The 16,894-nt window shown below is 47.1% G+C and overlaps 1 protein-coding gene across 1 annotated transcript in view; it reads right to left on the bottom strand.

Moving 5' to 3' along the window:
* Positions 1-2,534: 2,534 nt before the first annotated feature.
* The window catches only part of LOC120915365 (L-amino-acid oxidase-like), a 54,381-nt gene continuing 40,021 nt past the window's right edge, over positions 2,535-16,894 (bottom strand). The window contains exons 5-7 of the mRNA XM_040325794.1: positions 11,994-12,062; positions 11,009-11,142; positions 2,535-3,420 (exon numbers count right to left, since the gene is read on the bottom strand). Coding sequence (XP_040181728.1) covers positions 2,637-3,420; positions 11,009-11,142; positions 11,994-12,062 — 987 coding nt within the window. The 3' untranslated portion in view covers positions 2,535-2,636. The remainder of the gene's footprint in view (positions 3,421-11,008; positions 11,143-11,993; positions 12,063-16,894) is intronic.

A 16,894-nucleotide genomic window follows, 5' to 3' on the forward strand; every position in this document is an offset into this window, starting at 1 on the left:
GCGTGGTTAGGAGGAGGCGGGGCTGTGTGCGAGCAGAGCAGAGACAGTTTCAGTGTGTTTTACCGCTCTGCAGCCACTAGTCATATAGGCAATTTTAAAGCTGTTTCGGCATGTCCCCAAAATAGCTGTTTTCGGCCGATATGTATCGGCCACCGATATATCGGTGCATCTCTAGTAAAAAGTACCCTGACATGGGGGCGTGACCAGATGTGAAGGAGAGCAGACGTCTTAGAGAGCGCTCTGACTCCCATGCTGCAGAATCCTACCTAAACACCTCCTGTTTCCAGTGCCATTCTGTTCAGCAAACTGCCGCCACCAGGTTGGGGACTCCACCCCAATCCTTCTATGCCAGCTAACAACCGCTTTCCAAGCCCCCGGGGATGATACGTGTGGTGGCCATCTTGCCTCAGACTCCGCGAGTCGGGCAGACAGTGGCAGTGAAGACCTACCTGCGGCTGCTACTAGCCATGGATCAGGAAGGCAGGGACACCTCACAGCCTGCAGGTACGGAGCACCTGACTGACGATGCCTCCACCACGGCCATCCTAGCTGCCATAGAGGCCAGCAAGACAACGCTAATGGGCCATGTAGACACACTGGCAATAGAATGCGGCCTTTTCAAACAGGTTCTAGATACGTTTAGGGGCTGGTTAACTACTGCTGAGTGCTGTATTTCTGATATAGGGGACACTGCTGTCACCACCAACCATAATTTAGAAGAGTTGCAGCACACAGTAAAGCTTTTGATGGCTCGTTCTGAAGACGCAGAAAACAGGCTGCACCGTAATGTGTGGTTAGTGGGTTTCCCAGAGGGCTCGGAAGGGTGAAACCCCATTAGCTTTGCAGAAGCCTTCTTCAAAGATATCCTTAAGCTGATGCAGGTATCTTCTGCCTACATTGTGGAGTGTGCCCATAGGGACCCGACAGGCCCACACCCGCAGTGGTCGTCGCTCAGGCGATTTCTAGTCCATTTCATTATTACTGGGACCTTATCCTGGCTAAAGCCAGGAATCAACCTCAGCTTTGGTATGAAACTTTTTCCCCGATATTTCCCCTGAGCTTCAGAGGCCTCAGTGCACTCCCACAAAAGTGCACCGACGCCTTATCACTTTTATTGCATAGCAAACTTTCATATCATATACAGACTCGGTATGTGGGATCTGGAGTTTTCCAGAGGAAATTTTGTTCAAGGACTGGAATTTTAAGACTTCAACTTTCCCCTCTGTGGAGTTCATGGAGTGAAGTTAATCCAAGTTTTTGTTTTTTTCTGGGATTTAAGTCCTCCAGCTTGGTTTTTGTTATTTGAGTTTGCTATACTGGCGAGACAGGGACAGACAGATATTCTGTTGGGATTTTTTTACTTACTTGCATAGTTTTTGCATTTTCATGTTTTTTTGTTGTTTTTTAGTCACTCTCATGGAAGTAAATTTTTTGCACTATCATAGTTCCCTTTATGTTTATAGGAGTCGTTGGCTCAGGAAATAAGGACTATTTAAATGTTATATGTGTTTTTTTGTTATTTGTCTCTGTTTTAGTACTGTAAGTGGCTCTAGGCTTAATTTCTGATACTGGGCTCTGATATACGCTGCACACGTGTAGAATTGGCGGGAATCCAAGTCGGATCTCCCGTCGCTTCTATGACGCGCACGTTGGAATGTGCTGTCACTATTCCAGTGAGTGCGAGATCTCGGCACCATGTCGCCGAGAATCAGCGCGATGCTGTCATGCTAAAAACACAATATCACAAACACCTACTGTAGTGGTTATATTTAGAATTACAGTATAGTCATGTCACCTGTTGGGCAGCAAAACTCTAGCTCTGTAACGTCCTTGAATCCAATGAGCCATACATGCCACATTCTCCTCTTATGCCAGAGGGGTGTCAATACTGCTACATAAGTCTTTACTTGCTCAATAGATGTGGTAATTACTGACCATGGGGGATGTTATTAGTGGTATTGATTTAAGTTGCACAAGTGTGAAAGGGGTCTTAGCCTTATTTACTTTTGCATTTACCCAACTCTTCGGCTTGTCTTAGGGGTCAGAGCATGTAGTTTGTGAGGTGACACTTGAGAAAGCAGCCGTGGTCAGAATTCGGGTAACCTCTGTCCTTCTGAATCAAGCTGCTAGACACAAATACAAAAGTGACATTTAATAAAGGGGCATATATAAATGAATGATGGGTACACCTGCACAGGTATAACAATTTAAGACCAAGGGGTCTATTTCTAAAAAATAATGTTGAACAAATTTACAAAGCAGTCATAAAATTCTCACCATATTTTTCCTAATACATTTATTTTTTATTATTGTCAGCTCCTTCTAGTGGCCTTTATTATTTTACTGATTGAGGTATGTCAAGAAAATGATGCATTATGACCACTAGCTGATGATAATTAAAAATAAACGTACTATGAAAAATATGGTGAAAATTTGTGACGGCTGGGCAAATGCTTTTCATATTTATTCAGCAAATTATTTTATAAATAGACTTCTAAAGGTTATGATTCGAACGCAAGTCCAATCATGACTAGTTGAAGATAAAATGTTTTTAATTTTTAAAGTACACTGCTTTACATAGAATGTATATTTCCAGAACCAAGAAATATTGATATTCATACACATATGCAATTCAATTATCTGTGGAGAAATGTGTTGGCATCTCTGTGAACAGCTCTTGCAGCCTTCAGGCCACTTTTAATAGCTGTGTCAATCCAACCATGGGGAGCTGAAGTGTGTTCTCCTGCAAAATATATTCTGCCTTCAGGTTGAGCCAGGTACTCAAACAAGTAACTATTCTGATACGGGATGAAATGGGCGAATGCACCCATGGAATATGGATCCAGGCTCCACCTCTTCACCACAGCTTTAGGACAAAGGCGTCGGAGCTCCTTCTCTGATCTCAAGTGGATGGCAGCCAAGTCTTCAAAAACAATGTCAATGCACTCTTCATCACTAAGGGATAGGAAGAACAATGACTCATCTGCCCAAGTGTATGATGCAAGGAGGACTCCTCTTCCTCCGGTGAAGTTGTGACTTGGGTAATAGACAGAACGCGATGGGCGATCAGTGATACTTCTCCCACCAACAATACCATCCTTTTCCCAGAAACTCTCAGTGCAGCCCAGTAAGATTTTTGTGGCACTTGCATAGTGGATGTTACCCAATGCAAAATCCTTCTCATTGGACAGAGGAGGACTGAACTTAATACGTTTGGTTGCCTTTGCGGTGGATGTTACGATGACATAGTCCGCGATTATGTTGATGGGAGGGGTGATTCTATCTTTACGGTATGAGACAATCACTGATTTTCCATTCCTCATGACTTTAACTACAGTGGATTTCAATCTGATCACATTTCCCAAACGTTTGGCCAAGGACAAGGGCAATTGATCAAAACCTCCAGTGATCTCATCTAACCTGGTGAAGTAGAATATTTTTTGAATTAGGTCATACTCATCTTATATTCATTTCTATAAGTCATTAAATATATTAATTTAGCCATGTAATCTTTTACCATTTTCAACCACTTAAAACCACTTTAGCCCCAGAAGATTTTATCCCCTTCCTGACCAGAGCACTTTTTACAATTTGGCACTGCATCGCTTTAACTGACAATTGCACAGTCATGCAATGCTGTACCTATTTTTCCCACACACAGAGCTTTCTTTTGGTGGTATTTGATCACCTCTGCGGTTTTTATTTTTTGCACTATAAACAAAAAAAATAGCGACAATTTTGAGAAAAAAAACAATATTTTTTTACTTTTTGCTATAATAAATATCCCCAAAAATGTTTTTAAAAAACAAATGTCTTCATCAGTTTAGGCCAATATTTATTCTTCTACATATTTTTGGTAAAAAATCACAATAAGCGTATATTGATTGGTTTGCGCAAAAGTTATAGCGTCTACAAACTATGGGGAAAAGATTTATGGCATTTTTATTTTTTCTACTAGTAATGGCGGTGATCAGCGATTTTTAGCAGTATTGTGACATTGCAGCTGACAGATCAGACGCTTTTGACACATTTTTGGGACCATTGAATATTTATAGAGCGATCAGTGCTATACATATGCACTGTTTACTGTATAAATGTCACTGGCATGGAAGGGGTTAACACTAGGGGGCGATCAAGGGGTTAAGTGTGTGTTTTCTCACTGTGTTCTAACTGTATGAGGGGGAACTAACTAGGAGAGATGACAGATCACTTTTTATACTTTGTAGAGATCGCGCCCACCGTCCACATGCATCAAGTTCCCCTCTGTACAGCGAGCGTGCGCGTGGGATTTCCGGCAGCGCTTGTGTGCCCTCTAGTGGCTTTCCTGGGCACGGGATTTTGCCCAGGAGAGTCATTCTGCCGCAGTATATCTGTATATCTGTACAGGTTTCTGTACTGAAAAACCACTCCCTGAGCACACCAAGCATGATGACTAAGCTGACAAAGACAGGTCCCAGTCTCTAGTAATAATGGAGCTGGAGGAAATAGTGTCTCCACTGTGATTTTTTTGTTTGTTTTTATTAAAGGTTTTAAAAATTGTCTTTGTTTTTATTCATTTATATGGGGGGTGGTATCTGGTTGCCGGCTTATTGTTAAAGGGGGCTTCCGAGTTTTGGTAAGTCCCCCTGGCCAAGTACCCCTGTATGTTGAGGGCATGTGGCTTGGTATGGTTCAGTGAGGAAGGGGCTGCTCGTATGCTCTTTCCCCCTTTCCTGGCAAGCAAAGCTGCATGTTTCGGACAAGGGCCTGGTCTAGTGTGGATTTTTTTGAGGGACCTTATGGGGTTTTTTTTGTGTGAGGCTCCCCAATAATATTTGTGCCTTTGGTGGGATCCTCCTTAATATTCATGCCAGACCCTTATACTAGATTAAGGTCTGATATAGATTTTAATGGGGGACCTCAACACAAAAAGAATTGTGGAAAAGCGTAACTTTGTCCAAAATGTTTTTGGATAACGTAAGAAATGTTAGAACCCCTGTCATATTTTTATTGAAAGAAAGTAATGCAAAATCCTAAATTTACAGTGACAACTGTCTAAGATGGGATTTCTTCTCTACCTGAATAGATCTCTCTATGTTAGGAAATTAAAGGGAAATCCCCCTAATGGAACACAGACAGCAAATAGTAAACCTTTTACTACAATATCCAAACTAAAATTAAAAGTTATGACTATACACTTAAAGAATATTAAAATGACCTCATCCTCTGGAAAAAATAAGTATGTTGCCAGAGGGAGATGGGCTTTGATGCTTTTCCGATTTTTACTTGCACATGCACAGTAAACTGTATTCCTGTGTTCTCCCCTAGGACCCTGGTATTTCTGTGATCCCTAGACATCATTGACCAATATGGTCATGTTTATATATGGTCAATGACATCACACGGGAGACCCCACACCCATGTATATCAGTAGTGTATTCAGGTTTTGTGCTGCCCTAGGCCTGACTCATGCACCCCTAATTTAAATATGACCCACCCCTTCCTGTTAAAGCCACACCCCTTTCTGTTTAAGACCTGCCTTGAAATTTTCAAGTGTGGACACTAGTTCTAAGGGCCTGGGGGGGGGGGGCAATGGATTTCCTTAATTTGCATAGATTTCCTCTCACTTCCTGTTTGGCTATGGGGCAGGAAGTGAAGGGAAATCTCTGCAATGTGACAGGCATTGTAAAAAATAAACTGACAGGGACTATAACCCTCCCTTACTCTATCCAAAATGAAAAACAAAAGTGTTGCCTAGTTCTACTTTAAGCACAAATTTTTGATAATTTTATGGCGAGGACTAAGAAGATATAACCATGCCAGTGGTGCAGCAGAAAAGAAAAAATATAGCACAGTGAGGAAGGTATGTGGTCCAGGATGATCGGACAGTCAAAATTAGAAGCAGCACCTCCCAAGCCCCCCGCCCCCCCACAGTAGCGAAATGCCGGTCGCCCACATACCGGAAGCAGTGCAGCCGCTTTATGGGGGTGCTAGACTAATTTGCCTCTCAGCCCAGTCCACCCCATAAGACTGGCGCTACGCAAGCCGGCGGGGACTCTTTCCTGCAAAGTGCTGCCCTAGGCCTGGACCTTGGTGGCCTAGGCCAGGATACAGCATTGATGTATATAACAGCTGTCATCTGTTCACCCTATCATTTGGTGGGAAGCAAACAAACAGTCTAGACGTGTCCTGGCAGGCGCTTTTTTTTTCTTTGTTTCGATGAGTTGACAGGCATCTTAACTGACATGGATCTACATCCCTGGACAACATAGTTGACAGTGAATGTACATTGTGGGACATTTTGGAGGTCTTTTTCATCAAAGACTTGTCAAATACTGTTTGTGTTCTTTTTTACTGTTTACTGTTTTAAATGTACCTAGTATCCCTAAGGCCCCATGCACACGAGACGCAGATACAAACTCATCTAAACACGTTTTCAAACACAAAAACTGGCGTTTAAACCGCCTGTTTTGCCGCAAATTTCGCTGCATTTTACAGCGTTTTACCGCGTTTGCGTTTATAAGCGTTTAGTTAAGAAACATCATAAGACCCTCCCTAAGCTCAAAAAACAGTATTATTTAACCATTTCAGCCATTTTGTGAGACCAAAGTGAGTAGCAGCTAAGAGAGCAGCAGTGTACTTGTATTTAGCGTGTCACTTGCCACATCACCTGCCACAAGCTGCAGATTGTCCACTTGCCACGTCACCTGCCACAAGTTGTGAATTGTCCACTTGCCACGTCATCTGCCACGTCACCTGGCCATGCCACCTGCCACAAGTTGTGGATTGTCCATTGACCACGTCACCTGCCATGTCACCTCTCTACGTCACCTGCCACAAGTTGTGGATTGTCCACGTGCCATGTCACCTGGCCACGTCACCTGGCACGTCACCTGGCCACTTCACCTGCCACGTCACCTGGCCATTTCACCTGGCCACGTCACCTGCCACAAGTTGTGGATTGTCTACTGGTCACGTCACCTGCCACGTCAACTGGCCACGTCACCTGCCACAAGTTGTGGATTGTCCACTGGCCATGTCACCTGCCACGTCAACTGGCCACGTCACCTGCCACAAGTTGTGGATTGTCCACTTGCCACGTCACCTGCCATGTCACCTGCCACAAGTTGTGGATTGTCCACTGGCCACGTCACCTGCCACAAGTTGCGGATTGTCCACTTGCCACGTCACCTGGCCATGTCACCTGCCACATCACCTGTTCACATCACCTGGCACGTCACCTGCCACAAGTTGTGGATTGTTCACTTGCCACATCACCTGGCCACGTCACCTGCCACAAGTTGTGGATTGTCCACTTGCCACTTCACCAGGCCATGTCACCTGGCCACATCACCTGCCACAAGTTGTGGATTGTCCACTGGCCACGTCACCTGGCCACATCACCTAGCCACGTCACCTGGCCACAAGTTGTGGATTGTTCACTTGCCACGTCACCTGGCCACATAACCTGGCCACAAGTTGTGGATTGTTCACTGGCCACATCACCTGGCAATGTCATCTGGCCACGCCACCTGCCACAAGTTGTGGATTGTCCACTTGCCACATCACCTGCCACAAGTTGCAGATTGTCCACTTGCCATGTCACCTGGCCATGTTACCTGGCCATGTCACCTGCCACGTCACCTGTTCACATCACCTGGCACGTCACCTGGCCACAAGTTGTGGATTGTCCACTGGCCTCCCTAAGCTCAAAAAACAGTATTATTTAACCATTTCAGCCATGTCACCTGGCCACGTCACCTGCCACAAGTTGTGGATTATCCACTTGCCAAATCACCTGGCCAGTCACCTGCCACACGTTGTGGATTGTCCACTTGCCACATCACCTGCCACAAGTTGCGGATTGTCCACTTGCCACGTCACCTGGCCATGTCACCTGCCACATCACCTGTTCACATCACCTGGCACGTCACCTGCCACAAGTTGTGGATTGTTCACTTGCCACATCACCTGGCCACATCACCTGGCCACGTCACCTGCCACAAGTTGTGGATTGTCCACTTGCCACGTCACCAGGCCATGTCACCTGGCCACATAACCTGCCACATCACCTGGCCACGTCACCTGCCACAAGTTGTGGATTGTCCACTTGCCACATCACCTGCCACAAGTTGCGGATTGTCCACTTGCCACGTCACCTGGCCATGTCACCTGCCACATCACCTGTTCACATCACCTGGCACGTCACCTGCCACAAGTTGTGGATTGTTCACTTGCCACATCACCTGGCCACATCACCTGGCCACGTCACCTGCCACAAGTTGTGGATTGTCCACTTGCCACGTCACCAGGCCATGTCACCTGGCCACATAACCTGCCACATCACCTGGCCACGTCACCTGCCACAAGTTGTGGATTGTCCACTTGCCACATCACCTGGCCACGTCACCTGCTATGTCACCTGGCCATGTCACCTGCCACAAGTTGTGAATTGTCCACTGGCCACGTCACCTGGCCACATCACCTAGCCACGTCACCTGGCCACATCACCTGGCCACAAGTTGTGGATTGTCCACTCGCCACGTCACCTGGCCACAAGTTGTGGATTGTTCACTGGCCACATCACCTGGCAATGTCATCTGGCCACGTCACCTGCCACAAGTTGTGGATTGTCCACTTGCCACGTCACCTGCCACAAGTTGCAGATTGTCCACTTGCCATGTCACCTGGCCATGTTACCTGGCCATGTCACCTGCCACGTCACATGTTCACATCACCTGGCACGTCACCTGGCCACAAGTTGTGGATTGTCCACTGGCCATGTCACTGGCCACGTCACCTGCCACAAGTTGTGGATTGTTCACTTGCCACATCACCTGGCCACTTTATTTGCCACATCACCTGCCACAAGTTGTGGATTGTTCACTTGCCACATCACTTGGCCACATCACTTGGCCACGTCACCTGCCACAAGTTGTGGATTGTCCACTTGCCACATCACCAGGCCATGTCACCTGGCCATGTCACCTGGCCACGTCACCTGGCCACATCACCTGCCACAAGTTGTGGATTGTCCACTTGCCACATGACCTGGCCACGTCACCTGCCACATCACCTGGCCACATCACCTACCACAAGTTGTGGATTGTCCACTTGCCACGTCACCTGGCCATGTCACCTGCCACAAGTTGTGGATTGTCCACTGGCCACGTCACCTGGCCATGTCACCTGCCACAAGTGGTGGATTGTCCACAATGCAATGCAAGCAATTACAGTTTTTTATGTTTTTTAAAGGTTTTTCATAATTTGCCATAATTTTTGAGATTTCTAATGTAAAGAAATAGGTCACCTTTAAAAACGCCTATAAACGGTACCAGCGTTTTGCCACGTTTAGCGGCGTTTTGCATCTGAAACGCGAAAACGTTTGCGTCTGAACCCAATTGTTTGCCGAAAAACGTGACTGTGTGCATGGACACATAGGATAACATTGAATGTGTTCAGGGGCAGTTGAAAAAGCTGTCCAAATGCCTCCGAACACGCGTTTACCAGCGTCTCGTGTGCATGGGGCCTGACTCACATTGGGAGGGATATATAGTCGCCCCCTTATTAAACTGGGCTTTCAAATTCCCATATCCCCAACCTGCAGACCACCCACGACCACTGGGCCAGGGTTGTGGGGAAAAGGCCCTTGTCTTTATTAACATAGTGGCCCAGATTCAAGAAGCTATTGCGCAATAGCTGTTTTGCTCCCGCGTAGCGAATGCCCCTGATTCAGGAACATCGCTACGCGGACTGCAGCCTAGGATATGACAGACATAAGCCTCCTTATGCCTTCATATCTCAGGCTGCATTCTTGCGTTGGCCGCTAGGGGGCGCGGCCATTGTGATCGGCGTATAGTATGCAAATTGCATACTACCACCGATTCACAAAAGTTGCGCGGGCCCTGCGCACGCAAGGTACGGAGTTTCCGTATGGCGACTTTAGCGTAAGGCTGCTCCTACTCATAGTAGGCGCAGCCAATGCTAATGTATAGCCGCCCTTCCCGCTCGTGAAATTTAAATTTCACGTCGTTTACGTAAGTGATTCGTGAATAGCGCTGGACGCCATTCACGTTCACTTAGAAGCAAATGACGTCCTTGCGACGTCATTTGCCGCAATGCACGTCGGGAAAGTTTCCCGACGGAGCATGCGCTGTTCGCTCGGCGCGGGAGCGCGCCTAATTTAAATGATTCCCGCCCCCGGCGGGATCATTTACATTAGGCGCCCTTACGCAGGGCAAATTAGCATAGCGCCCGCGCAATTTACGGAGCTACTGCTCCGTGAATCGCGGGCAAATCGAAATATTTGCGTGGGCGCAGAGCAAAAATCGTTGCCCTTTGCCCACGCAAATATTGCGTGGTTCTACCTGAATCTGGGCCAGTGACATCAACAAGGTGCTTTGCCAGAGGGGTACTTTGCGAATGTGCCTGTTTCTTTTGTGACGGAATTCTCAATAAAATCCATGCTAGACTCAATAGTCTGGTATGCAATTTGAGGGAGACTCCACACAATTTTCTTTTCAATCTGTGACATTTACAAAATAAAAAATAAAGTGATACTGTTTAAATTGGCAGCAAATTACATTTCATTGTAGATCTTAGGGGTTTGCTATTTATTTTGGGGGATGTTCGTGGTTCTATTGCATTTTCCTTTGGAAAAAAAAAAGCCAAGACCGAAATGTCATTTGCCAGCGATATAAAACACTTTTCTACTTTGTAAATGTCAGTGCTTTAAAAAATAAGTGCTCCTGGATTAATGGATTGTTTTTTTGCATTGGTACAAAGCAGTGTCCACACCTATCCCCCATGCCATTTTTGACAACACTTTGTCTATTAGCATAGAAAATGTGCAGTTTTGATTTCACAGGTTCGGCTCCCTTTGACTCCTTTGAAGCTTGCCGAACCCTGCTCAAACCAAAGCCAGAGCAGTTCCGCTCAACACTCTTTAAGCTGTTGGTTGATATATATTTGCATAAAGTATAATACAGGGAACATGACACATGTTTGCATTTACTTTTTTTTACTGTACCTTGGGAATTTAAAAATATACGTATTCAAAACTTCTTCTATAAAAGAGGTGTAGGGCTGACTATTAGTATTCATGAAGTTTCCAACCATCTTAATAGCACCAGCACTTAAACGTCCTTCATCCGCCAGCATAGACTAATGCAGAAAAAAATAAAAGCACAGTTCATGTACGAGGGTATATGTGTTTAGCTGCAGCTATTTCACAATTTTTACATTAACTAGCACAATTTAACTAGCTTCCACCTGGCCTATAGTAAAATGACGGCCAGGTGGGATGTTCGTTCATCCGGGTGGTGCAGCTATTTCCCAATTTTTACATAACTAGCACAATTTAACTAGCTTCCACTTGGCCTATAGTAAAATGACGGCCGGGCGGGACGTTCATTCACCTGGGTGGACGTTATATGGAGTCCTCCCAGATCACGCCTCACATGCGGCCATGCAGCGCAATCTGTCATTGGCTGTGCCTACTGCCAGTACCATGTGGTTGCTGTGACCAATCACAACAGATCATATGACAATTGTAACCTATGGATGGCTTCCTTTCATGCCATCAATTGTATACAATTGTGTTGCTAGCTGTGATTGGTCACAGTGATCACATGGTACAGTCAGGGCCAATCACAACCCATCTGTACCATGTGATTAGATGTGACCAATCACAGCTAATCACAACAAAACACACTGAATTAATCAGCTTCATTCAAGACTAATGGTTGCTTATAGCAGTGAAATTCACTTCCTTTCCACACATATTGTAAAGATGGGAACTTGCCTTGTTTAGAATTTAAAATAGAAATACTGGACATCACAACCAGCTAAAAACAGCCCCTGTGTAAGTGTAGCAAATAACTGCCCAATTTATATCCCAGCTGATTTCATGCCTGCTAATCTGGAAAGCAAGATACACATCTAGAGAGATCACAGATGTACAGTCAAGGGATATTTGTGCTCTCAGTGCTACCGGTATTGTCTAATAATTTTACCTGAAAAGAAATCTTATCAAATGAGTCCAAGATTTCAGAGCAGTTTTCTCCAGCAACTTGTTGTATAAACTAAAGAAAGAAAATGTGAGACGTTACAATGAATACTAGATTTCCGTGAAGGTCAGGTTATGTCATGTTTAGGGCTTCTAAACCTGTTTACCCATCCTGACTGTTTGTATTTGCATTTGTATGCTGTTGCTCCTAGTCATGACACCATCTGCTCTTGTCTGCCTGCTTTCAAGATTTCCTTGAAGGTCAGGTTTTATCATTTTCTGATCCTGTTTACCCATCTGCATTGACTTTTACTCCTGTTCCTGTCTGTTTGTATTGGTATGCTGTTGCTCCTAATAATGACTCCATCTGCTCTTGTCTGTCTGTGTTGTACTGGCACTCTGTTCCTGTCTATGTGTCTTCATTGGTCTAGCCAGTAGTGTATTTAGGTTTTGTGCTGCCCCAGGCCTGACTAAACTTGTGCACCCCCTAATTTAAATATGACCCACCCCTTCCTATCAAGGCCACACCCCTTTCTGTTTAAGACCCGCTCTGACATTTTTGAGTGGGGGACACTAGTTCTTAGGGCCTGGGGAGGATTCACTTAATTTGCATAGATTTCCTCTCACTTCCTGTTTGGCTATGGGGCAGGAAGTGAAGGTAAATCTCTGCAATGGGACAGAGATGGTAAAAAATAAACTGACAGGGACTATAACCCGCCCTTACTCTATCCAAAATTAAAGAAAAAAGGGTTGCCTAATGTTCTACTTTAAGCACAAATTTCTGATAATTATATGAAGAAGAGTAAGGCCCTTTTCACACTACAAAATAAACCCGTTTTAATAATCCGTTTTCAAATCCGTCAGATAATGTTAAAAAACGGAAGTTATACGTCCTTTATAAAATATCATTAAAGTCTATGGGATTTTTTTATGTTCCGTAAAGATCCGTAATAGTCCGTTATAACATACGGACGTTAGTTATAACGGAATATGTGACGGGTCTTGCACTATTTTTTGTAAATTTTTTGTCCGTTGCAAGTAACGGATATATTAACGTCCGTTATATTTTAACATTGAAGTCTATGGCACATGGACGTTAGTAAATGTCTCCGTAAATGTCCGTTATGTTAACGGACGTTAATTTTACTGAGCATGGATATTCAGGGGAACCCCGCCGTCAATTTAAAACAAAAATGACGTGCGGTTCCCGGTAAATATCCATAACCAGACCCTTCAGGTCTGGTATGGATATTCAGGGGAACCCCGCCGTCAATTTAAAACAAAAGTGACGTGCGGTTCCCGGTAAATATCCATAACCAGACCCTTCAGGTCTGGTATGGATATTCAGGGGAACCCCGCCGTCAATTTAAAACAAAAATGACGTGCGGTTCCCCCTAAATATCCATAACCAGACCCATTATCCGAGCACGTTGACCTGGCCGGCCGCAGAAAAGAGGGGGGGACAGAGTGCGGCCCCCCCTCTCTCCTGAACCGCACCAGGCCACATGCCCTCAACATGGGGAGGATGTCCCCATGTTGATGGGGACAAGGGTCTCATCAGGGCCGGCCTTTGCGTTGTGCGGGCTGTGCGACCGCACAAGGCGTCATGGACAACATGGGCGCCGTACGGCTGTCACAGCTCGCAGTCAGTTTGCTGTTAAAGATGTGTTGAATGGGACAGAAGCCGCCCGAGTCACTGTTCAGCACGGGCACGGCACATCGGCGCTGCAGAGGGGGGGGGGCGTCGCGCCCGCTGACACTCACACGCCCTGGACACAGGGCGGAAAATTCACTGAGTCACCGCCGCCGCCCGGACAGTCGCCCGCACGTAGAGAGTCGCCTGCCCAGAGAGAGAGTGTGCCGCTGCGCCTGCGGGCGGCATCTGAAGGGGGACTTGGTCTCGGAGTAAGCCCCCCCCCGCCCCGCAGCGGCGCTGACCTGAGTCAGTGTGTGCGAGTCGGCTACGCGGCGGTGGCTACGCTAGTGACAGAGGCTGACAGTTCACAGTTTCCCGCGCTCTGTTTCCTCCAGTGATTCAACAGCAGTGTGGATCAGAGGGGAGAATGGGACAGCCGACTTCACAGACACTGACATGCCTACAGTTCTCACAAGAAGAGTGAGTGGATTGTATTTAAGCATTTATTTTGTTAAAAACTTCCGTGCAAGCAGCTGCCTGTCACCTCTCTCTCCCCTATGTTTGGACTCTGTATTTTCACCCCTCCTCCTCCTCTGTATTTTCACCCCCCCTCCTCCTCCTCTGTATTTTCACCCCTCCTCCTCCTCTGTATTTTTACCCCTCTCCTCCTCCTCTGTATTTTCACCCCCCCCTCCTCCTCCTCCTCTGTATTTTCACCCCTCTCCTCCTCCTCCTCTGTATTTTCACCCCCCCTCCTCCTCCTCCTCCTCCTCCTCCTCTGTATTTTCACCCCCCCCCCCTCCTCCTCCTCTGTATTTTCACCCCCCCTCCTCCTCCTCTGTATTTTCACCCCTCCTCCTCCTCTGTATTTTCACCCCCCCTCCTCCTCCTCTGTATTTTCACCCCTCCTCCTCCTCTGTATTTTTACCCCTCTCCTCCTCCTCCTCTGTATTTTCACCCCCCCCTCCTCCTCCTCTGTATTTTCACCCCCCTCCTCCTCCTCTGTATTTTCACCCCCCCTCCTCCTCCTCCTCTGTATTTTCACCCCTCTCCTCCTCCTCCTCTGTATTTTCACCCCCCCTCCTCCTCCTCTGTATTTTCACCCCCCCTCCTCCTCCTCCTCCTCTGTATTTTCACCCTCACCCCTCCTCCTCCTCTGTATTTTCACCCCCTCCTCCTCCTCCTCTGTATTTTCACCCCCTCCTCCTCCTCCTCTGTATTTTCACCCCCCTCCTCCTCCTCCTTTGTATTTTCACCTCCCCTCCTCCTCCTCCTCCTCCTCTGTATTTTCACCTCCCCTCCTCCTCCTCCTCCTCCTCCTCCTCCTCTGTATTTTCACCCCCCCTCCTCCTCCTCTGTATTTTCACCCCCCCTCCTCCTCCTCTGTATTTTCACCCCCTCCTCCTCCTCCTCTGTATTTTCACCCCCCTCCTCCTCCTCCTTTGTATTTTCACCTCCCCTCCTCCTCCTCCTCCTCTGTATTTTCACCTCCCCTCCTCCTCCTCCTCCTCCTCCTCCTCTGTATTTTCACCCCCCCTCCTCCTCCTCTGTATTTTCACCCCCCCTCCTCCTACTCTGTATTTTCACCCCCCCTCCTCCTCCTCTGTATTTTCTCCCCCCTCCTCCTCTGTATTTTCTCCCCCCCTCTTCTGTATTCCCCCCTCTTCTGTATTTTCACCCCTCTCTTCTTTCATTGCCCCCCCTCTGCATTCCCCCCTCTTCTGTAATTATCCCCCCTCTGTATTTTCACCCTCTCCTCTGTATTCCCCCCTCCTCTGTATTTGCACCCCCCTCCTCTGTAATTTCACCTCCTCCTCTGTATTTGCACCCCCTTCCTCTCTATTTGCACCCCATCTATGTAATTACCTCCCCTCCTCTGTAATTGCCCCCCCAATCTCTGTAATTGTCCCCCCTCCTCTTTTATTGCCCCCACTCCAAACCCCCTGCTGTCCGGGCCCCCCTGTGTGCTGGTGCCCGTGATACCCCCTGTCGGCTGCCATGGAAGGAGGGGTCTGTACTGACGGGGGATGTCTCTACTGACGAGGGGGTGTCTCTACTGACGGGGGGTGTCTCTACTGACGGGGGGGTGTCTCTACTGACGGGGGGGTGTCTATACTGTGGGGGTCTGCACTAAGGGGGATTCTATACTAGTGGGGGTTCTACACTAAAGGGGGGACATCTATACTGATGGGAGGTCTGCACTAAGAGGGGGGATTCTACACTGAGTGGGTCTATACTGACGGAGGGTGTTCTGTACTGAGAAAGGGGGGTCTGTTCTTAGTAAGGGGGATCCATACTGCGGGAGGGGGGGTCTGTAGTTAGTGGAGGGGGGTCTGATATATATACATATATAATGTATGGTGTATGTGTGTGCGCGCAAAACTCTGGGCAAAACATTTTCACGGATTAACCACGTGACCTCTGGAAGATTTACCCCCCCCCCCCCCCTTTCATGACAGGCCATTTTTTGCAATGTGCACTGCGTAACTTAAGCTGATGTCAGTGGGGAAAAAACAATGCTCCATCTTTGGTGTCAATGGGAGAAATTGTGCCCCATAACTGATGTCATTGAGAGATATTGTGTCCCATCATTGATGTCAATGTGAGTAATGGTTGCCCCATCATCTGTGTTTATTTATGATTTTTTTTTTCTAGTAATAGCGGAGATCAGCGACTTATAGCAGGGCTGAGATATTTTTGTCCTCTTTGTGTATGTTTAGGTGACCAGGGGGTGAAAATGGGGGGGGTGGCGGGGGGCGCCACAGGATTAGCTCGCACAGGGCGCCTGAACACCTAAGGCCGGCCCTGGGTCTCATCCCCACAACCCTTGCCCGGTGGTTGTGGGGGTATGCGGGCGGGAGGTTTATCAGAATCTGGAAGACCCCTTTAACAAAGGGGACCCCCAGATCCTGACCCCCCCCCTGTGTGAAATGGTAATGGGGTACACTGTACCTCTACCATTTCACGAAGGAAGTAAAAAGTATTGTAAAAAAAACACACTGACACAAAAGAATAAAAAGTCCTTTATTAAAAAAAAAAAAAAAACTCCAGCGCTGAAAAATCCACTCGTTCCCGGCTTCCTGCGTTGTCCTGATCCTGCGACGGGTGCGGGTGATCTCCCGCGATGAGAAGATCCAGCGTCGGGTGATCTCCGCTCCGGCGATGTGAAGATCCATCCATCCGGCGCAGCAGCATCCCGGACCTCCTCTCACCGCTGGGCACAGCCCAGCGAATGAGCGGCTGAAGCTGTGACATTTCTTATATAGAGGAGG

This window comes from Rana temporaria, chromosome 10 (assembly GCF_905171775.1).
Source record: "Rana temporaria chromosome 10, aRanTem1.1, whole genome shotgun sequence".
Classification (NCBI taxonomy): Eukaryota; Metazoa; Chordata; class Amphibia; order Anura; family Ranidae; genus Rana; species Rana temporaria.